This window comes from Sinocyclocheilus rhinocerous, unplaced genomic scaffold (assembly GCF_001515625.1).
Source record: "Sinocyclocheilus rhinocerous isolate Xijiao unplaced genomic scaffold, SAMN03320098_v1.1 scaffold1024, whole genome shotgun sequence".
In the NCBI taxonomy this organism is placed as follows: domain Eukaryota; kingdom Metazoa; phylum Chordata; class Actinopteri; order Cypriniformes; family Cyprinidae; genus Sinocyclocheilus; species Sinocyclocheilus rhinocerous.
In genome coordinates this window covers 597,827-618,846 of record NW_015655417.1, presented here as the reverse complement: position 1 = coordinate 618,846, position 21,020 = coordinate 597,827, and the positions used below count along the sequence as shown (strand labels likewise).

The 21,020-nt window shown below is 35.1% G+C and overlaps 4 protein-coding genes across 7 annotated transcripts in view; 3 read left to right on the top strand and 1 right to left on the bottom strand.

Annotated features, from left to right (window-relative positions):
* Positions 1-1,277, top strand: part of LOC107718298 (tyrosine kinase receptor Cad96Ca-like) — a 5,836-nt gene extending 4,559 nt beyond the window's left edge. Inside the window, exons 11-12 of the mRNA XM_016525320.1 lie at positions 1,039-1,138; positions 1,221-1,277. Of these exons, the coding sequence (XP_016380806.1) occupies positions 1,039-1,138; positions 1,221-1,277 (157 nt within the window). The remainder of the gene's footprint in view (positions 1-1,038; positions 1,139-1,220) is intronic.
* A 146-nt stretch (positions 1,278-1,423) lies between these two features.
* LOC107718286 (transmembrane protein 97-like) lies at positions 1,424-2,713 on the top strand. Its single transcript, XM_016525298.1, has 3 exons — positions 1,424-1,888; positions 2,005-2,149; positions 2,313-2,713. Exons 1-3 carry the CDS (start codon positions 1,775-1,777, stop codon positions 2,585-2,587), a joined length of 534 nt encoding a protein of 177 aa, XP_016380784.1. The 5' UTR covers positions 1,424-1,774; the 3' UTR covers positions 2,588-2,713.
* A 660-nt stretch (positions 2,714-3,373) lies between these two features.
* LOC107718287 (intraflagellar transport protein 20 homolog) lies at positions 3,374-5,194 on the bottom strand. Of its 2 annotated transcripts, none has more exons than XM_016525301.1 (5): positions 5,146-5,194; positions 4,565-4,731; positions 4,353-4,438; positions 4,159-4,262; positions 3,374-3,507 (listed from the first exon to the last, which is right to left on the bottom strand). In XM_016525301.1, the coding sequence occupies exons 2-5, from the start codon at positions 4,689-4,691 to the stop codon at positions 3,426-3,428; spliced, it is 399 nt and encodes a 132-aa protein (XP_016380787.1). In that variant the 5' UTR covers positions 4,692-4,731; positions 5,146-5,194; the 3' UTR covers positions 3,374-3,425. The 2 variants fall into 2 exon arrangements, with proteins under 2 accessions (XP_016380787.1, XP_016380785.1); XM_016525299.1 differs by having other exon boundaries at positions 4,841-5,192.
* Positions 5,195-5,520: 326 nt separating this feature from the next.
* On the top strand, positions 5,521-9,931 carry LOC107718285 (cell cycle checkpoint protein RAD1-like). 3 transcript variants are annotated; one of them, XM_016525296.1, is made up of 8 exons: positions 5,521-5,703; positions 6,269-6,482; positions 6,569-6,677; positions 6,761-7,019; positions 7,110-7,208; positions 7,378-7,438; positions 9,584-9,653; positions 9,742-9,931. In XM_016525296.1, exons 2-8 carry the CDS (start codon positions 6,288-6,290, stop codon positions 9,789-9,791), a joined length of 843 nt encoding a protein of 280 aa, XP_016380782.1. In that variant the 5' UTR covers positions 5,521-5,703; positions 6,269-6,287; the 3' UTR covers positions 9,792-9,931. The 3 variants fall into 3 exon arrangements, with proteins under 3 accessions (XP_016380782.1, XP_016380781.1, XP_016380783.1); XM_016525295.1 differs by lacking the exon at positions 5,521-5,703 and having other exon boundaries at positions 6,204-6,482; positions 9,742-9,930; XM_016525297.1 differs by lacking the exons at positions 5,521-5,703; positions 9,584-9,653; positions 9,742-9,931 and having other exon boundaries at positions 6,204-6,482; positions 7,378-7,668.
* The last annotated feature ends 11,089 nt before the right edge of the window (positions 9,932-21,020 follow it).

Below are 21,020 nucleotides of genomic sequence, written 5' to 3'. Positions count from 1 at the left end.
ATATACACTACCGGTCAAAAGTTTGGGATCAGTAAGACTTGGAATGTTTTTTAAAGAAGTCTCTCATGCTCATCTTTATTTGATTTATTTGATCAAAAATACAGAAAAAAAAACAGTAATCTTGCAAAATGTTATTACAATATATTTCTATTTTCTAACCAGGCATTGGATATTCATTCCCACAATGTAAGCGTTTACTTTCAAGTGTTTGCCTGGGAATTCCCTGTAAATCAGGCATAAATTCACAATAACTTTACAAAGCTGAAATTATCGATGTTGGCAACAGTTGTGCTGCCAAATATTTTTTTGGAAATTGATACTTTTTTCAGGATTCTTTGATGAATAAAAAGTTCAAAAGAACAGCATTTATTCAAAATATAAATCCTTTCTAACAATATAAATCTTTGCTATCACTTCTTATTAATTTAACACATCCTTGCTGAATAAGTGTTTTATTTTCTTTCAAAAAAATAAAGAATAAAAATTTACTGACCCCAAACTTTTTAACGGTAGAATATATTGTTAGAAAAGTTTGAAATATTAAATAAATGCTCTTCTTTTTAACTTTTTATTCATCAAAGAATCCTGAAAAAACTATCACAGGTTCCAAAAAAATATTAAGCAGCACAACAGTTTCCAGCTCTGATAATAAATCAGCATATTAGAATGATTTCTGAAGGATCATGTGACACTGAAGACTGGAGTAATGATGCTGAAAATTCAGCTTTGCATCACAGGAATAAATTAGATTTTAATGTATATTAAAATAGAAAAACGTTATTTTACATCGTAATAATATTTCACAATATTACATTTTTTCCTGTATTTTTGATCAAATAAATGCAGCCTTGATGAGCATAAGAAATTCCTTTAAAAAACATTTAAAATCATTCTGATCACAAACTTTTGAACGGTAGTGTATATATAATATTTTTTTTTGGCATTGCAATAACCTGCTGACTTATTGTTATGTCCTAAACACTGTCAATATTTTGAATATGGTGCTTTTGTATTTTGTATTTCTTTTTTAAAATGTAGAGAACAGGTCATGCAAGACTGCTGGTTGGTTCCCTACACATCTAGACCTACATTTACAGACATTGTCAAGATCCTGGAGAGTATGGTGGAGAGTGATGGGGTGAGTCATATTCATCCTTGATCTACTTTTTAAGCGTTACCTTTGTCCTATAGATAAGTGATAAAACATTAATATGTTGCAGGATTATGTGGAAGTTGACAAACAACGGATCATGAATGCAGAAGAAAAGTTAATTTAAAAAAATATAACTAGTTGTTCTATGCATCAAATCACTTTTTTTTTTTAATTCTATGAGAATTTTGTAGCAATTATTTTATCATTGTTCTCATGTAACTCCTAATTGTGTGCAGGCTTTCTTTCTTTTTTTTTTTTCTATCTATACATTTATTTATTTATTTATTTTATTTTAATGACAGTGGTGGCTAATGTCTAGTTGTGCAAAGATGAAATTGGCCGCTATAGGTACCTACAGCATTTTTGGGCATCAAACTGCAGCATCTATTTAAAAAAAACTTTAGTTGCTATGGTAATTTTAGTAAGGCTTGTGGTTCTGCTCCATGAGCCAATGTGCAATCAGGAACCCGCCCACTTCAGGAATCAACCAATGGAATGACAAAGATTAGAAACGACTGAATTGAAGGACCAATCAGAAATAGAGGAGTAACACGCTACTCCACACTGACCACTGACGCCGTCTACTACTGCTGACATATTGACAAAGGAACGCTAACCAAAATGTTTCTTCGGGCCTTAGAAATCATATATTTCTTTTACTTTTTGTCCCACATTCCAATCACTCTCATGGTTGATCTTCAACCTTTAATTCCTGAACATCTGTATCCATCCGAGGTAAGTTTGCACTTTGTGCTGCACACTCAATTGTGTTTGTCACTAATGGAGCCATATAATATCTAGGTTACATGTAACTCTTTCTCAGTAAATAAATATGAGTGCTTGCTTTACAGCTGAAAAACCTATTGCAGTGGTATGCTGCTGAATTCAAGGATCCGATGATGATGGACCCGCCTGTGTGGTTCAGATCTTTTGTATTCTGCGAGGCTCTCGTGCAGCTGCCCTTTTTCCCAATTGCTGCATACGCCTTCATGAAGGGTCAGTTGTGTTCACTAAAACGCGATAATGGGTGTTAATGATTTGTAGAATCCGTTTTAGATGGCACAACAGTGACATCTAGTGGTGAATCACTTGTGGCAGTGGAGACCGGTTACTATTGTCACATTAGTCCTGCTAATTGATGTATTTGTCTATTTAATAGGTGGCTGCAAATGGATCAGGACTCCAGCAATCATTTATTCTGTTCATGTGGCCACCACTCTAATCCCCATTTTAAGCCACGTCCTTTTTTATAACTTTCCACTGGCGCCACATCCGGGACCCCAAACTCTGAAAGAACGTCTGACCCTGGTGTCCATTTATGCTCCGTACCTCATCATCCCTGTCATGATACTGCTTACCATGCTCTTCAGCTCAACATACAACTCAGCCTCTCTGAAAGGAAACGCTTCCTCAAAGTCCAAGAAACAAAGATAGATGCAGTTCATCCCTTCCACACATTCCTCTTATGATGAGCGTATGTATTCATTATAGTTGTTGCTAGTAATTAAATGTGATTAAATATTTGAATATGTGCCAAGATATTTGAAAATTGTATGTAGCTTTTGCTCTATTTCAAGTTTAAGCAATTTTTTGACATCATATAATTGTTTATTGATGACAACACATGTAAATGCAAAATATATTTTTATTCAAATGTTCTTCAAATCTGTATGAAGTTTGTCGCATATTGAGGTTACACACTTGATCTAAACGGTAAATGTAAACAAACAATAAATGAATTTTGTTTTAAATAGTTTTCCCTGACTTCTACAGAAAATATTTTGGTTGTGGTCCCATGAGCAGACAATAAAAATGCCATGAACATATGAGAAAATAAAACCGGATGAGTTCCAGTCACAAACAGCAGTTAAAATACAAATCATACAGAAAAGAAACTATTTACCCGATGATGTCTCATGATGGAATTATTTACAGTAACATGCAAATACTGTATTTTCCTGCTGTAAAAAAAAAATCAGTTTTACAAACTAATTTCCATATAAATAGTATAAATAACTTCTTTTGTATATAAATAGTTTTCATCTGAGATTATGATCTATGGTTGGATAGGTTATGGTTAGCTTCCTTGAACTGGCCATGCAAATGCACTCTGTTAACAGAGTCAGAGGCGGAAACAGATGTCTGTTGTCACCTATTAACTGGTCGATTCAGTTAACCTAGTTAGGGACCCTGCACTTATTAGGAAGTCATTGTAAATCAAGATGCATAGCATCACTTTTTTTGTCCAAAAGAAAGAGGAAATAAAGCACTCTTATTTCTGCAGTATAAACTGATCAATGAATTCACTCTGCTCTGCTTCGACTTTTTGAAGAGCTTCATATTCTATTCGATACCTGCAAAACAAACAGTCAAGAATTAAAGGAATACTTCACCAAAAAAAAAACAATTTGCTGAAAATTTACTCACACTAAGGCCATCCGAAATGTAGAGGAGTTTATCAAAACAGATTTGGAAACATTTTACACTTCACTTGCGCAGCAGTGGATCCTCTGCAGTGAATGGGTGCCGTCAGAAACAGAGTACAAAGAGCTGATAAAAACATTACCATAATCCACACAACTCCAGTCTTACCAATTTGCTTATTACAAAAATTACAGCTGTTCACTTCACAACTCCATCAAGATATTTTTAAATTCAAATTATTGCTTCCAGCTAAAATACGAGTCCTCTATCCATAATATTTCTTGTCTAGAGATGTACACATATCAAGCGACGTTTACAAGGGGAAACAGTCCAAAACAAGGATTACTGTGATGTTTTTATCAACTGTTTGGACTCTCATTCTGACGGCACCCATTCACTGCAGAGGATCCGTTGGTGAGCAAGTGATGTAATTAAATTTCTCCAAAATCTGTTCTGATAAACAGGATGGGCTGTGGGTGAGTAAATTTTCAGCAAAATATAAATTTTTTGGGTGAACTTTTCCTTTAAGACCACAATATTTGCAGTCTGACTCTGATTACAGGCCTAATAAGATTGATTACCTTTCCAACTGCATTTTCTTTTCTACAATCAGAGCCTGAAGCTGTTGCTGCTGAGCCTCCCGTTGCTTTTCAACCGATTTCAGTAAATTTCTTGCACCTATGGCCTGTATAATAATAATATGTAAAAATAAGTCATATTAAATGTACATTACACAGATATGCACTGCTATTCATTTAAACATGCAAGAACATACCTTCATTTTTTCAGTTTCAGCTTCCTTTGCTAGCTCATCCACAAGTTCAATAAGTCCACCTACAATTTTTTGAAACTGACCTATCTCTGTTTAATAAAAAAAAATTCAATTAATTATTGATCTGTACTGTGAAAAGAAGCAAAGAAATGCTGTTCTGTCTGCACGAGAGATAAACTTCACAATAAAGATAAAGAACCAAATGAAAAACTCACCGTCAACAAAGTCCTCACATTCCTCTTTGAGCGCAATGGTTTTCTGGCTCACATCAGGCTCGAGTACTCGCAGTTTGTTGAGTTCATCAAAATGAAGACCAGCTTCGGCCAACGGGTCTTTAGCCATGACCAGAGGACCTAAAACTGCTTTTGGAACTCGATAATAGCTAAAAAAAATCACAAAAATACACAGACGAGCATCATTTCATTTCGTTAAAAGTGAGGAAAAACAAATACAGTGCCCATATGTCACCAGCTCACAATAAGCTAGCTTACCGATTAGCTAGTTAGCTGGTTAATTGGAACTACCACTCTTGTTACATTACATAAACCACGCAAACTTTGTTTAAATACACAGATGGAAGAAAAAAAATACTACAGTTCACAAATGTCGCTTTGTTGCTGGCAAGGTCTGGTTGCTATTGAGATAGATAAACAAAAACAGACCAGCTGGGAACTTTAGTATCTTGATAAACATTGTTGAAAAGAAAAATACATTCCACATAATTATCCCCTGAAATTATTAGACCGAATGAGACATTTAAATAAAGTAAAACAGCCAACAACTGATTTAAACCTGCCTGGCTTTGATTTGATTATGTGGCACTCCTGCTGGACTGACTGACTGACCGCCTCCTCGCATCTGTCTGACGGTCTCGGCTGCCAGGAGACGGCGATCCACCTCATGATGAGAGAGGGGTGTACAACAGCATTTTGATTATTTATTTGTGACATCTTACATTTTTGAAAATGAAAGAAAGCATGATTATATATATTACACATATAAATAATTATTTATAATTGTAATGATGAGAGATCGCGGTAAAAAGTGTATTTACGCCTAATATTTCACACCACACTCCCCCTCCTGATATTGTAAACGCCCGTATATGAACTCTTCCTGCAGTTCCACATCTGACCAGTGCGGTGTGTGCGAGGGATCGGATGAAATAATAAACTGTCAAAAACACCAGAAGAAGAGTAAGCTGGACCACTTAAGGGCGCCAAACTCTAAAAATATGTAAATCTTTATACTTCATATCTCTATACTCGTTAGGTTTAACATATACAAACCATATGCTGTTTATGTTTAATGTTCGCTTTTTACCTCCTGATTGAGAGCTTGACCATCTCTGTGGGTAAGTTAACCGGTAAAACTTACAGTCATAATAATGTCACCATCATTTGTAAACAAGCTAACGTTAGTTGCAGCTGATTAGCAACGCAGTAGTTGCCTGTTTAGCCTGACATGAAATAATAACCAGAAAAAAATATATTTTTAAATGGAACAGTTGCTTTATATGGCCAAGATGAAATTCTGATATACTGTAATGTAAATCAATTACATTTTAATAATAAACATAAAATGCATCTAAATATCGGCTGTCAATTTAACTTATATCTCCCAATAATTTGTCTTAGTAAGATAATATTTAGATGTTTAGTGTTATTATCAAAGCTCTAGTTTTTATAGTGGGGATGCAAAACATAATGCAATGCAATATAATTTTTTTTTTGTTTGCTATTACACTAAGGCCTCTTACATACTAAAATGTATGAACTATCAATCAGATAACAGAAGGCACCTGTACAGCAAGTTTTTTTTTTCTTTAAAGTTTTGATCATGTTGATCATTTAGAGGCTATTGAAATTCATGTATCAAATATGAGACTGTTGGCTTTATAAGTGAAAATGTCATTTCAGATGCTGACAACTCAGAACCATGCCTCTGTCAACTCAGTCCCAAGCAGACATTGACCAGTACATTCTGATAGCCAGTTTGGATAACGCAAGGAATCTGTCCAACATCCTGAAAGCCATCTCTTTCAGGGACCATGCTATCTTCAATGCAACACAGAATGGGTTAAAAGTCACTGTTGAGGACTCCAAATGCCTTCAAGCCAATGCATTCATTCAGGTTGGTGTTGGAGGACAGTGTCTTACGAGTTCAGTTGGTTGACAGCAGTTGGATTAATCAGTTTATTTGTGTGTCTGATTCCTCAGGCTGACATCTTTCAAGAGTACATAATCAAAGAGGACGCGGTTGGCTTTCAGGTTAATTTAACTGTTCTTCTGGACTGCCTCACCATCTTTGGGGGAAGCACAGTCCCAGGTGTGTATCACAATGATGATCCAGTCATTTTTTTGGGAAAATGAATAAAAAAACAAATTCCTGTCTTTTATTTTACCCTTAAGGTGTGTGCACCGCCTTGAGAATGTGCTACAATGGCTACGGATATCCGCTGACTTTGTTCCTGGAGGAAGGTGGTGTGGTCACCGTATGCAAGATTAATACACAGGAGTCGGAGGAGCCCATAGACTTTGACTTTTGCAGCACAAATGTAACCAACAAGGTGATTCTGCAGTCAGACAGTCTTAAAGAGGCTTTCTCTGAGCTTGACATGACCAGTGAAGTTCTGCAGATTACTATGTCACCAAGCCATCCTTACTTCAGGTACAGTAACAGTGCACACAACAGATCATCATGTATTGTCAAGTTAAATTTAATGTCAATAGATATTCATTATTTTCCTTTTCATTTTAGATTATCCACATTTGGGAATTCTGGAAACGCTCATTATGATTACCCCAAAGACTCAGACATGATGGAGCTGTTCCAGTGTACTAAAATACAGACCAACAGGTAGGAGGAGCTTCTGTTTTTGACTGCATTTCCCATCAATCAGAGCTCTGTATGACTTCACAAAACAACAGCCTTATAAACTGCTTCTAGTTGTACCTCTGAGGCATTCACATGTAAGTGGTAAAAGAACAATATAGAGTCGCTGAGATTCTCTTCTTTATTTTCAAAGGTATAAGATGTCCCTGTTGAAACCCTCTACAAAGGCCTTGGCTCTGTCCTGTAAAGTCTCGGTGAGAACTGACAGTCGAGGCTTCCTCTCTCTACAGTACCTTGTGAGGAATGATGACGGTCAGATTTGTTTTGTGGAATATTATTGCTGTCCGGATGAAGAAGTGGAAGAAGAATAGATTGGAAAGAGCAATTGTTTTTGTTTTGTTTGACATTTAGTGTGCACTGACCTGCTGGTTCCTTTATCTGATTCTGATTTTAATATATATGAATATTTCATGAACCACAAATATTTGAAGAGTTCAGATGCGAAAGCCTCTAAGTGCCATCTGAAATTTTCTTCTAAAATTTGCATTTTTATCAGGCTCCTATGTTTAGGTTCAGTAATTTTACTTTAATGGCAATGTATAGGTCCTTTTCTATGCCATTAAAGTGAAATAACTGAACATAAATATAGGAGCCTGATAAAAATGCTCATTTTAGATAAACATTTCAGACGGCACGTAGAGGCTTTTCCATCTGAAGTCTTCATTTGTAGAGTTTATTAGAAGTTTATAATAGTTAAAAAAACTGGGTTTTGTATTGAATTTGAGACAATACTCTGTGTGATCGGCAGGGGGCGGCAGAGAAATGCTAATTAGGCGACTGCATATAATATTATTAAGAGCGCGATATTGGTTTAATATGTTAAAGATACACAGGTTAGTTTACGCCTTTATGCTTTTCTATTTAATATACGACTAAAAGACAAATATATATATATATATATATATATAGACAAATATAATGTCCCCAAACAATTTTTTAACGACGTAGGTCTGTAATAACGTATGTCGTAAGTCGGTTTATAACAACACTCGTAATATTTACATTGTTCTACAGTTAAAGCTGTTGTCTGAAACATCTAAATGTTTAACGCGTGTTCTTTTTATTACACGAATGCGTTGCGAGGCAAACATGTAGTTGAGCAAAGCAGCTTGATGTTTATGCTGCTTGACGCACGCACTTCTAGAAGAAAGTCCCAGAACAGCGCGCGATGCTTGAACTGCCGCCTCGCGACCAATCGCTTCTCCACTCGCGGCTGTCGAGGCAACACTGTTTCCGGGCAGAGGAACATTACAGGAGCAAAACAAGCGCACTTCTGTCACTCTCTCATCTCAGCGGGTTACCACTGCCACATGCAAGCTGCTTATAGAGGCTGCAGCAAAGCCCGCTGAAAACAACCAAAGTTCTCATTAAATGGCATTAAACATATTTTGGACAAATTGTAGAAAGCTTTGGTCTAATTTGAATAGTATTTCCCTTATAACTGAGAATGAAGATTGTTTGAATCCTTAGTTGGTACCTAGTTTGTTCTGAACAAGGGGGCTAAAAGGCTCATTTAAATATTTTGTTACTTTTATTGAATTCATACAGCAACTTAGTTTTGAGTGAAAATAGTTAAAAAATAAAATATAAAGGCAGCAGGTCTCTGCAGTCTCTGAGTGTGTGTATTATTCTGCATGTAGTCAATGAACAGTGTACATCTTTGGAGCTAAATTATCACTGAAAAGATCAGTAAGATTCTTAAAAAAATAAAAGTAATTAATACTTTTATTCAGCAAGGATGCATTAAATTGATCAAAAGTGACAGTAAAGACATTTATACTGTGACTTCTATTCCAAATAAAATGTTAACTGCTTTGCTTTAAATGTTTTACAATATATTAAAATAGAGAACTGAAAATTTATAAACAGAAAGATAGAACATTTTATTTTATATAAATTTCACTTTATCACAGTTTTTACTGACTTATTTAAAAAAACTGTACATTGTTAGTTATTATTATATATTGGAGCAGCTAATGTAGGTTAATTTTTCACATCCTATGCAACAAACCCATTCTTTCCTACTTACAGAAGACAATTTATTGCCGTTCAGGCATTCTGCAGTTCTCCGTCTGTCAACCTAACACTGTTGTGACATTTTTGCCTGCAACAACATGGTGGCAGTTAGTGAAAATTCATGTAATTGTCTTGAACAAAGCTAAAAATCTTAGGTCTTTTAATTCTCAAATTATTTGATAGTTTCAGAGATTTTCATTCAGCAGATATAAACTATAAAACTATAAAGATCCCTCACAAAATCACTTAATTTATGCACACAAACTGACCGAACAGACAGCATCCAACAACATTCAGCGTAACCAAGTAAACACTGTCCACAGACCAAGACCAGTGGATCATTTGATAAGGGAGAGCAACTTGATCCAGCTGGAGCTACATCACTCACATCAGGTGATATCAGAGGGATGGCATCACTTTTTGCACTTTAAACACAAGCTTGCTTGATGATGAAGTGGGTGATCCTCTGCCCGTTCCTCAGATAAACAAGCTAGCGCTGACCCGCTGTCTGATGTCTTGACCTACCAGTGAATCAAGGGGTGTCAGGTTCTGGGTTTTGTAAACACAAACTTAGCAATGACCTAACTGTTGTGACACTCCAACAATTGGCAACAAGAGAGCCCATGGGAGATGAAGAGAAGGTGCGCAGCTTTCAGCACGGCCTCACAAGGGACAGTGAGTCATCATATCGTCGGTTACATTAAGTGACGGAGGTTATATAAATTACAAGAAGAAATGTAACCTTTAATACTGTTAATGAAGCTTAATGGTTTTAAATACTTTTAATGGTCAAAAGACTGGAGTAATTATGATTTTTTTTTCATGTTTTTTAAAGACGTCTCTTATGCTCACCAAGGCTGCATTTATTTAATGAAAAATACAGTTTAAAAAAACAGTAACATTGTGAAATATTATTCCAATTTTAAACAACAGTTTTCTTTCTGTATATATATTTCAAAATGTATTTTATTCATTTGTCACATGATCCTTTAGAAAGCCTAATAATATGATTATTTGGTGCTGAAATATTATCAATTATTATTAATAATGATTTTTATTATCAATAGTGAAAACCATTTTCTAATCCTCCTTACCCCAAAACTTTGAATGGTAGTATATTTTGGTTTGAGCAGCAAAACTCTTGAGCACCAAATCAGCAGATTTCTGAAGGATCATGTGACACTTAAGACTGGAGTAACGGCTGCTGAAAATTCAGCTTTGTCATCACAGGACTAAATGACATTTTTAATATATTAAAACAGTTGTTTTAAATTGTAATATTATTTCATAATATTACTGTTTTTACAGTAAATAAATGCAGCATTGGTGAGCATAAGAAGCTTGAAACTAATTATACTCTGTTAATGGATAATGGAAAAGCTTGATTTTATCAACATCTAATATGTGATGTCTGACTTTCCACAAAACAAATGACCGTGAAATTGATATGCCAACAAATGTGCCGTACCAACTCCCGCCTAGTCAGCTGAAAGGAACCCAGCAATGGGAAACTCCACAGTGCATAAACATGATTTGAGTATAACATTCCTTCACTTTGTGGTAAAAATATACCCTACATCAACAAGCCATTGTTTGGGGACTTTGGGTGTCACATGGGGTCATGGTAGCAACACCTGGCCTTAACAGCCCTTGACAATCCACCCCCAAACCCATCAATACTGCTTTCCCTCTGCCTCGGCTTGCAACCATGTGTGAAATGACCCTTGATGATGGAGATGAGGTAATGCCTTCAGCAGCTCTGACATCACTATAGCCTTTCCCATCCAGAGCAATTGACCATCACTTCCACAATGAGCTTTTTGTCTTACACTACCTTTCTTTGAGGAAAAAGCAATGAATGTGACACCTGTGAATGTATGTAAGATGTTGAAATTGCCATTTTATCCACTAACAGATGATAATTAGTTATATTTACCCAAAAGAAGTCTAAAATCATTAAGTTTCATTAACACACACACACACATAGATAGACGGATAGTTTGACCCATACAATGTATTTTTGGCTATTGCTAGAAATATACCCCTGCGACTTAAGACTGGTTTTGTGGTCCAGGGTCACATATATATATATATGTGTGTATATACATTTATGTATATATAAATGAAATAGACATTTAAATATAATGTATGTATATATATATATATATATACAGTATATATATATTACATTTTAAAATGTTTGTATTTTTAAATCATATATTTTTTAATAATATGCAATATATTTTAAAGAATGTATTGAAAAGTATGTATTTTTTATATTTTAAACATTTTATAGAGCTCAATTAAATATGACATCATCTAATGGGTGATATGAATAATAATAATACACAATTAATACACAATTCCTCTGGTTAATGTGAAATAGACACACTATAATCAGAGGCATCCGGAAGCACAAATAACAGCAGCTTAATGTGGTTACAAGTGAAACATTTTCACAGTGGTGCACAAAACATGGTGTTCTCTGTTAGTTCCTTTCCTTTCTTACTCTCCTTTATGTGTAAACACTCATAACTGGGACTGAACTGGGTTTCAATTGAATGTTCTCTCACTTCTGTTTCTTTATTGAGAATGTTTATATAAAAACATAAACAAACTTACGTGAATGTTTTTGCTTGATTTGCAATCGTTGTTGCTGTCAGAACAGGTGATTTGGATCCTTATGACTTTCATGTTACGTAATCAATCACAAACGAGTCATTTTCAATCATGACTAAAATAATAATCAGGAAGTATGCATATGTTTCCCCTGCTCTTTCCCTTGAAATGAAATGTGACATGAAAATGAACCTTTCTGCCACAATCATGAAACGTGATTCACAAAATAACACAATACAATCGATGACCACATTTCAAATGGGAACTAAATGTAACCCCAGTCTTGTTGTTTGTCAGCCTTCTGGACTTGCAGATCATTTTCTGGGATCTGTCACTCACCACCCTTCCATTACCTTGAAGGGTGGCAGCTGCAGCCCTGCGCCACCAACAGGGACTGTTTATCAGGTGACAACAATGAAAACTAATATGTGAAAAATATGTGGACGAGCAGTGCCTGAGACAGGTTTATCAGATATCATGAATACAGTGGAGAATGAAGGAAGGAGGAGGATGATGTCACCGGGACACAGTATACTTGAGCCTCACTCTCGTGTCATCACACTCACACACACGTGGATGTTGTGTTGTGGTAACGAATGTAGCCGTTGCAGTCACACAGAAACATACGCATGGATCCCTTCGCTCACAATCTAGGCAATCTATATCTCTAGGTAGTGAACTTTGGTAGACGGTATGTGGCCGCTGGAGCAAAGGGAAAAGTTAAGATACTGCCTTTTGTGTTATTGTGCTAAAATGTCACCACAGATGAGATGGGAACAAACATGTTACTTGTTTGACCATTGAGCTTTGTATCAGTTGTTCATTTTTATGTCAGTGAGTACTGTACGTACTCAGTGGCCGGACCTCAGGCTAAAAAAAACATAAGTAAAAACGCTATACCATGCATATTCCACAATACTATTAATAATAATAATTTTACATTTTATGTAAAAATTGTATATACATTAACACTCACATATATATACATATATACTATTGCTAATAATAAAATATTATTATATAATAATAATAACGCTATTATAATTTTAATTAATATTAATTCTAATGTTAATAAAACATTTTTGCAGTACTGTTTTTATATAGAATAATATATAAAAAATAAAAGAATATTTTTAATACTAAATTCTTTTATATTTATATACATTTTATTTTATCTTTATATTTATGTATATAGTATATACAGTATAAATATATACTATTGCTAATACTATAATAATATATAATAATACTGTAATTTTAATATTAATGGAAAATATATATTCTATATATATTCATATATTCTTTATTATTATTATATAATAAATGTATTATAATATTAATATAATATTATTATCACAGTAGTCTATTTTTATTTATAATATATAATTTATGTAATATATACACAATTAAAAATAAATTTTTAACACTAGTAAATTATATACAAATGTCATCTATTGTCTATTTGTTATATATTTGTTGTATATTATTATTTCCTATTTACTTATTCTATTTTTATTATCTGTATCTTGTCACTGTAATCTGATTGTGCTGTGGAAGCTTCTGTCACCAAAACAAATTATGTGTAAACACCTGACAATAAAACTCTTTCTGGTTCTTAATTAATGCAAAGAATGCTTTGCTAAATAAAATTATTAATAAAAGTAGTAACGTTTTAATTCCAACTTATATTTATTTATATTAATTTTTATAAAAGTTGGAATCTCAACTTTTATAAATGAAGGAATTTCATGGCAACACCCCTATGTATGCATTTAACACTAAGACGAGAAGACACGACATTTGCCGTCCCAGAGCAGTCTGCGTGGGGCTGTATGCCCAGACATGTAGGCCTACCTGCGTGGGGATTCCCCTCCAAGCTGTGGCAGTGCCTCATCTGCTGTGGGGTAACAGGCCTCCATATCTCTGCAGCTAAAGCCCTCCTCCATCATGTGCATGGCATCTGCATTTAAACAAAGGGTGCAGTAGGAAGCTGCTGGACAAAGGTCAAAGGGGATGAAATGGGAATTCCGTATTCAATTTGCATAATGAAATCGACTATTAGCCTAGCTCAAGTTTGTTATGAGCGTTGCACATCAATGATCAGCGACTGTTTGATGTTAAAGAGCATGTAACATCTCTAACATCAAAGAGTGTTAGTTTTATTTCTCTTTAGTATTATAAGTCTTTATATTTATGATTTTTTTATGTTTATGTTATGTTTTATTACAGTTTAGTGAATGTCAAACGATTAAACATGCTTTTTAAATTAGCATATTAACCCTCTAGTGCATGACTTAGGGGAACGGGAAACAGTATGTCACAAAGGGGAAAAAGTTTTTCTTGAAAAAAATAATTTTGATGGGGAGCATTTTTAGCTAGAAAATAAATTATATATATCAACAATCTACAGTGGGCGTAAAGGGCTGTTGGTTCCTGTGCTGTCTTCTTGGCTGCTCTGTGTGTGTGTGTGTGTGTGTGTGTGTGTGTGTGTGTCTCCACTCTGCCTCTCACTACGCCCCTCGATGACGAGCATGTCAGGACTTGTTGTGAGACAGAAGGGGTGTGGCCTTATGCGAGCACTTCGCGGGAGTGAAAGCAACTTGCTGTCATCATAACCCAACAGCTTCATCTTCACAAGCACACAACTAACTGCTTATCTAAAACATTGACACCGTCTGTCTTTCCTCCAGTTGTGGAATAACATGAACGGATATCTAACGAAGTGTTTTTAAAGCACGACACATATCTGGTGTCAGAGCATTACAACCCTGGAATAACAACTTCTGACTTACAACACATTTCGAAGGTAAGCATAAATGTGTTTTTATTCTTGTTGAGCATGCATCTCTTTGTTGTTTGCAGGCATCGATGTAAGATTACTTATATTAAAGACAGTAGTTGTGGCACATTACTGCTTATTTTTTTTAATCAAAAATATCATTAGAAATGACAGAATCAGCCAAGCTGCATTAGGTTGCACGAATAAAAGTCATTTTAAGGGTTAGATCAGGTAGAAATATGTTGTTTAGTTAACGAGTTTTTACAGTCTGTGTAAAAAAAAGGGGGCTTGATGTTTTCCTCCTCTGCTGAAAAAGCCCGTTTAAGATGGTAGCTGTGTTTTGGAATACAGTTGGTTTCTGGCTGGTCTGGGCTGCTCATTTGTTCAGGTGCAAGCTGCTCGACCAGCTACCAGGTGCTCAGTCAAGCTGGTTTTTGGAACCTGGTAGCTGGTCAACCAACAAATAAACAGCACAGACCAACTAAAAACCTTCTACTGTGCTGCAAAACGCAACTACCAGCTTACGTTGGAAGAACTGCTTTTTGTACGACACCTAACGTTGAACACCTATCGTTTTAGTACTTCATATGATATGACAACCGACTATTTAAAGATAATAATAATACAGGCATGTAAACTATGCTGTATGTCAAAGAACTGTCAGTTTCCAAAATCTTTCACCTCTTCAAATCTTTAACCTTGCATCACTCAACAAGTCACCGGCTGTGCGTTTGTAGGTGCCACTTTTCCGACGCTTCAAAATTTCCACACCAGCCCTTGCTGCCAATTGAGAAGAATCGATAAAATCATAGTCAGTGTCGTAATTAGGAAAATATAATATGCATTCCAGTGGAATTAAGCATTTTAAACGCATTGAGTGTTAGAGAGACTCACTGTAGCGCGTGAGTTAAAGCGCGGGAGAAGCAGTGTGTCACATCGCGTGCACGGATTTGTTTACAAACACATCCGTGAGCGCATCTGCATTTAAACAAAGGGTGCAGTAGGAAGCTGCTGGACAAAGGTCAAAGGGGATGAAATGGGAATTCCGTATTCAATTTGCATAATGAAATCGACTATTAGCCTAGCTCAAGTTTGTTATGAGCGTTGCACATCAATGATCAGCGACTGTTTGATGTTAAAGAGCATGTAACATCTCTAACATCAAAGAGTGTTAGTTTTATTTCTCTTTAGTATTATAAGTCTTTATATTTATGATTTTTTTATGTTTATGTTATGTTTTATTACAGTTTAGTGAATGTCAAACGATTAAACATGCTTTTTAAATTAGCATATTAACCCTCTAGTGCATGACTTAGGGGAACGGGAAACAGTATGTCACAAAGGGGAAAAAGTTTTTCTTGAAAAAAATAATTTTGATGGGGAGCATTTTTAGCTAGAAAATAAATTATATATGTTAAATAGCGCAATACTGTTTATATATAATACATACTGTTAATTATATAAAAAAATATTTAAACAAAAACAAGCACAACAAATTTACTCTCTATTGCATATGAAATTTGTACAGGTTTAACCAAAAATATTAATTAATAACGGATGTTTAATGCTCTGTTTGTTTGTTTTTTACATTATAGAGGTAAGTCAGTCATGTTGAATGTGTGCTGCTGACATAAATAAAACACACAATGGCATAAGAAGACAATCACAGAATTACTAGTACGGGTCAAATGTAATAGCAGCTTTTAAAGTGTGCATCAAGCTTCAGAGGGCTATAAGTGCATATTAAATATCACATATATATATATATATTATGGCACATTAGAGCTTTTTGTAGGTGCCACTTTTCCGACGCTTCAAAATTTCCACACCAGCCCTTGCTGCCAATTGAGAAGAATCGATAAAATCATAGTCAGTGTCGTAATTAGGAAAATATAATATGCATTCCAGTGGAATTAAGCATTTTAAACGCATTGAGTGTTAGAGAGACTCACTGTAGCGCGTGAGTTAAAGCGCGGGAGAAGCAGTGTGTCACATCGCGTGCACGGATTTGTTTACAAACACATCCGTGAGCACGAGGCTGTAGTTTCTGCCATCTTGTGGACGCTCAAAATATAGGTTGCTGGGTCAGATAAGAAAAAATGCATTGCTAGGATGTTTTTTTTTTTTTTGCCTTTCTTAAATGTACGTACATTATTATTATCATTATCATTATGTAATCCTAAATTAGTCTAAATAAGTGAAAATGTATTATCATTTTTATTTTGGGCCGAGGATGTTTGATTTGTTTGTTTTTAATTTTATTATAATCATTATTATTGATGTATTATTAATTTATTAGTACTATTATTGTTATTACATTAAGTGTAAGTAATTGCAGATTTATTTTCATAATTATTTGGACCTGATGTTTTGTTTGAAATATTTTAAGAAATTGTATTTTTATTATTTTTTATTATTATTATGTATTCCATTAAGACTAAATGATTCTAAATTTATTTTCATCATTACTTTGGGGCTGACGTATTGATTTTTTATATATAAATTTGTTACTATTATTATTATTAATTAATTAATTAATTAGTTCTAATAATTGTAAATGAGCAAATTTATTTTCATCTTTATTTTGGGCCATAGAATGAAATAATTTTGACAGCTCTCCACTTTAAATGTAATTTGCATGCAATAATATATGATGTAATTTGTGTTCAGCTGCATTTTTTAACCAAACAGATGGCATGCGAACACATCTGATGTTTTCTGTAACATTTTTCTGCTTTTCTCATTTCAAGGCTGTATCTGGTATGGCCCGACCAGAGATGGAAAGAAGGGCGGGTGATCGCAACCCCGGAGCACCAAATAGCTGCCGGATGGAGGTGCTGCGTCAGGACGCCTGGCCGAGCGGCAGCATCATCCAGCCCTGCCACCGGCACCGAACCATCGCTACACAAACCAGCACTGTCTTGCCACCACTAACCCACGTCCCCACACAAGATGCCTTCAGCTCGGACAGCGTCCAGCAGCAGGACAATCCACTCAGGGATAATACAGGTAAGGTGTCGCAACATAGTGAGAGTGTTTCTGTGATGTGCATTTGTGGAAATCATTAGCATAATATATTTAAATGAAATTCAGTCCAAGGGTTAAAATGCACCAGGAAGTGCCCTCACCTCCCTAGTCAGTGAGCTCTTGCTGAGGCATGTTTAGACATGTTCTTTGCTGTTGGCTTCCTGTCAAGTGCTGCACGGTCCACAACCGCGGCCTGTCACAGAGAATCACGTATTGTCTCAATGTCGCGGCGTCTCTCACTCCTCACGCTCTCTTTTTCTCATGTTTTTAACCTCACTTTAGCTATCCGTTAACCTTATCTGACACTCCTCCTTAAAGGCTTTCCTCACTAGTTGATAGTCTGGCTCTGGTCCCTCCCTGTCCTCCAACTGTCCACCCTATCCCAGCCCACCCCTCATTCCTGTCCACCAATGGCTGGATTTCAGCTCAGGCTGCACCGGCTTGCAGTTACCCTGGCAACAAGCCAGAACCCAGCACTCCCGCTATTTCATGTCACCTGCGCAGAGGATCAGCAGATTCTTATGGCTGCGCCACTAATCCTCTACACGGAGGCATTTTCTCTGTGCACACTCACGCAGAATGCAAGAAAATGATATTCTCCCTTATGGTTAATCTTTTAAAACACTAAGAATTTAATAACACTGTTATCCATTTTTCACACTGTACATTATAATGATGCGATACCATTTCAAACAAATTATTTTTAGTCAACATATCGGTCATTTAATGGTTATTGGTCATAAAAATAATTATCATCTTATTAGTATTAGCCAGAATTTTATATTAATGCATCCCTGCTGTGCAGATTAAGAAATTAATGCAAGCTTTCTTCACTTTGAAGGGCAGAAAAGATGGCCACAACTGAGATGTGAGATGCCTTAGGCCAACAAATGTATGCCACTGTGTATTGAATTGATGATTGGAAGTACACTTGTAGACTAGTGTACTTCAAATCTTAAAAGTATATATATTTTTAAAAACTGTACTTGCAGGTAATATATAATATTAATAAACTAAAGTCTACCTTTAGAGAGAGCACACTTGAAGTACACTTGTGTTTAAGTACACTTTTAACAAGTGCTCTTTGTAATAATGTCAAAAATATTAACATTATGTTTTAGTATTTTGCTAAATATCTTGCTAAATTGCATCATCAATACAAATGTGTAATTACAAATAAATTCAAATACACAACATACAAGTTCTAATTGAAATGACAATAAAGTATATTTTAGTTCAACTTAAATGCTTGTCAATTGACAATTGTAATTGTGAAATTACATATAAAGATGTTCTTCAGTCAAAAAGCACTTAAATTCATCTAATTGCATTTAATATAATTTTAAACTATAATATAACATTTATATAACATTAACATTAAACTATAATATAACATTTTAATTTAATTGTAAATAACACTCAATTTAGTGTCTGAAAACATTACATTCAGTTCGCACTTAACTATATTATTTAAAGTATATTATTTCCGTAATACTGTGTACTATAAATATGCTATAGTGTACTTCTTTTTCACAAGGGACTAACAATGAAGGTTTACTTTGAAGGCACAAGTATGCCAGGTGGGCACTGGGATTTGAAAGTGCTGTTCGTTGGTGTTGAATTAGGTCAGTTGGTTGCCAGGTGTCACTGAAGGTTAGGAAGTCCACACTTTATGTCTCAAGGAGCTACATGTGAAAAATGGCAGTGCATTATCCCATGTTACAATAGCAGTACTCATTCAGAGATGATATATATTATCGCTTTCCTGCTGTCACATAAACAATACGGACTTGAAGTTTGCATTCAATCAATAAAAGTTAATGAGCGGTCATATAGTTAATCAGATGGTATTGGTGTAGAGAATAGAATGTGAATGTTATATAGAACTTATAGAACTGACCTAACAAAACAAACACTGTGGCTCAACATATGACATCACTTGCGTACTAAAGTACAAATAGAGAATTTGGCTCACCATTGTGTATGAAATCTCACTGTTATTGTAATCTCTGCTGAATCTGTATTTGGTTAGATTACCCACTCCTTTGCATGTTAAATGCTGTTAAATGGTTGTTTAAATAATAGTGGCCTTAACTGAACCCATTCAACAGTCCCATATATCACGGTTTTGTCATGAGAATACTGTTAAGATTGCGATGGTGGCGTTTTTACACAAAGAAGTTACCCTAAATGAACCTTGGTACTAGTTTGACAGAACTACTAGATAGTATGACAACAAATGATGACTCTCAATGGATCAATTGCACAACTAGTCCTTTAAGTACAAACAGTATGCTTAAACAGCCACAAGTGCTGAGGAACATGAATAAGTGAATGGGTCAATGATATGACATTCTTTTTTTTTTTTTTGTCTAAATTATTAATTTGTTAAAAAATACATTAGAATGAAATGTGTACATCAAATGACATGAATTGATCTCTTCTATGATGAACATGGTTTTAATTTCCTAATTAAGAACAATTTTAATGTTTTTTAAAAGCCATTAAGTCTGAAAAAAATCTAAATAAAAAAAAAATTAATTATTAAAAAGAAAACCATATTAAGTATTTTGGCACAATCTTTTATTTCTTTGAAAAAAGTAGTGAAGCATTTTAAAGTATACATTTTTAATAAAAAATATGCATTTTTAATACTCATTTTTAATAAATCTACTAAGTCAAATTCATGTGATGCCACCAACACACGGAAACGTGCACAAAAACATAAAACAGGAAGTGGTATCTTATAGAAAGGACCCCTTCAGACCCTCGTGATCGTGTCAAGTCTCTCAAAATTTCATATAAGTTGTTATTTTATTAAATAAAGTGTTAGTTCAAGTTGTAAATTGTCATGCTGTGTGACTCCCCAAAAACGTAATATTTCTGAATAAAATTTAAAAACATTTTTTTTAAGAATAATGATTAACATGTGTACACCCATCTATTGAAGGTTTTTAATAGGGAATTTTGTACCATCAATACATTTTATTCTTCTTGTTTTTATTTAGGTACAGAACGGGAACTCTCCAGCCTCAGAGAAAGGCCGCTTCCACTGCCTGATCTGCTAGCAGACAGCCAGAGCTCCTCCGAAGACTCGACATCCATCAGCTCTACCAGTGAAGACGATCCCAGGCTGGAGGAGCAGGCGGTAGAGCGGGTGGCCATACAGCTGAGGACTATTGGAGATGAGATGAATGCTGTTTTTCTTCAGAGGGTAAGGATCACGTTTGTCTAGTTGTGGCAGTTTAAATATGCCACTGCTTGTGCCAAAGCATCAAGTGCGTCATTAAACAGGCAGTGTCTGTTTGTTAATATGAGGGAGTGTGGCAGGGCGT

Bases quoted from the DNA above. Each gene is read 5' to 3' on its own strand.
- LOC107718285 (XM_016525296.1), top strand. From the start codon at position 6,288: ATGCCTCTGTCAACTCAGTCCCAAGCAGACATTGACCAGTACATTCTG. The intron at 6,483-6,568 runs GTTGGTGTTGGA...CTGATTCCTCAG, and splicing joins AAGCCAATGCATTCATTCAG to GCTGACATCTTTCAAGAGTA. The intron at 7,439-9,583 runs GTGAGAACTGAC...CACTGTCCACAG, and splicing joins CTCTGTCCTGTAAAGTCTCG to ACCAAGACCAGTGGATCATT.
- LOC107718286 (XM_016525298.1), top strand. From the start codon at position 1,775: ATGTTTCTTCGGGCCTTAGAAATCATATATTTCTTTTACTTTTTGTCC. The intron at 1,889-2,004 runs GTAAGTTTGCAC...CTTGCTTTACAG, and splicing joins AACATCTGTATCCATCCGAG to CTGAAAAACCTATTGCAGTG. The intron at 2,150-2,312 runs GTCAGTTGTGTT...TCTATTTAATAG, and splicing joins TGCATACGCCTTCATGAAGG to GTGGCTGCAAATGGATCAGG.
- LOC107718287 (XM_016525301.1), bottom strand. From the start codon at position 4,691: ATGGCTAAAGACCCGTTGGCCGAAGCTGGTCTTCATTTTGATGAACTC. The intron at 4,439-4,564 runs GTGAGTTTTTCA...TTTATTAAACAG, and splicing joins ATGTGAGGACTTTGTTGACG to AGATAGGTCAGTTTCAAAAA. The intron at 4,263-4,352 runs GTATGTTCTTGC...ATTATTATACAG, and splicing joins CTGAAACTGAAAAAATGAAG to GCCATAGGTGCAAGAAATTT.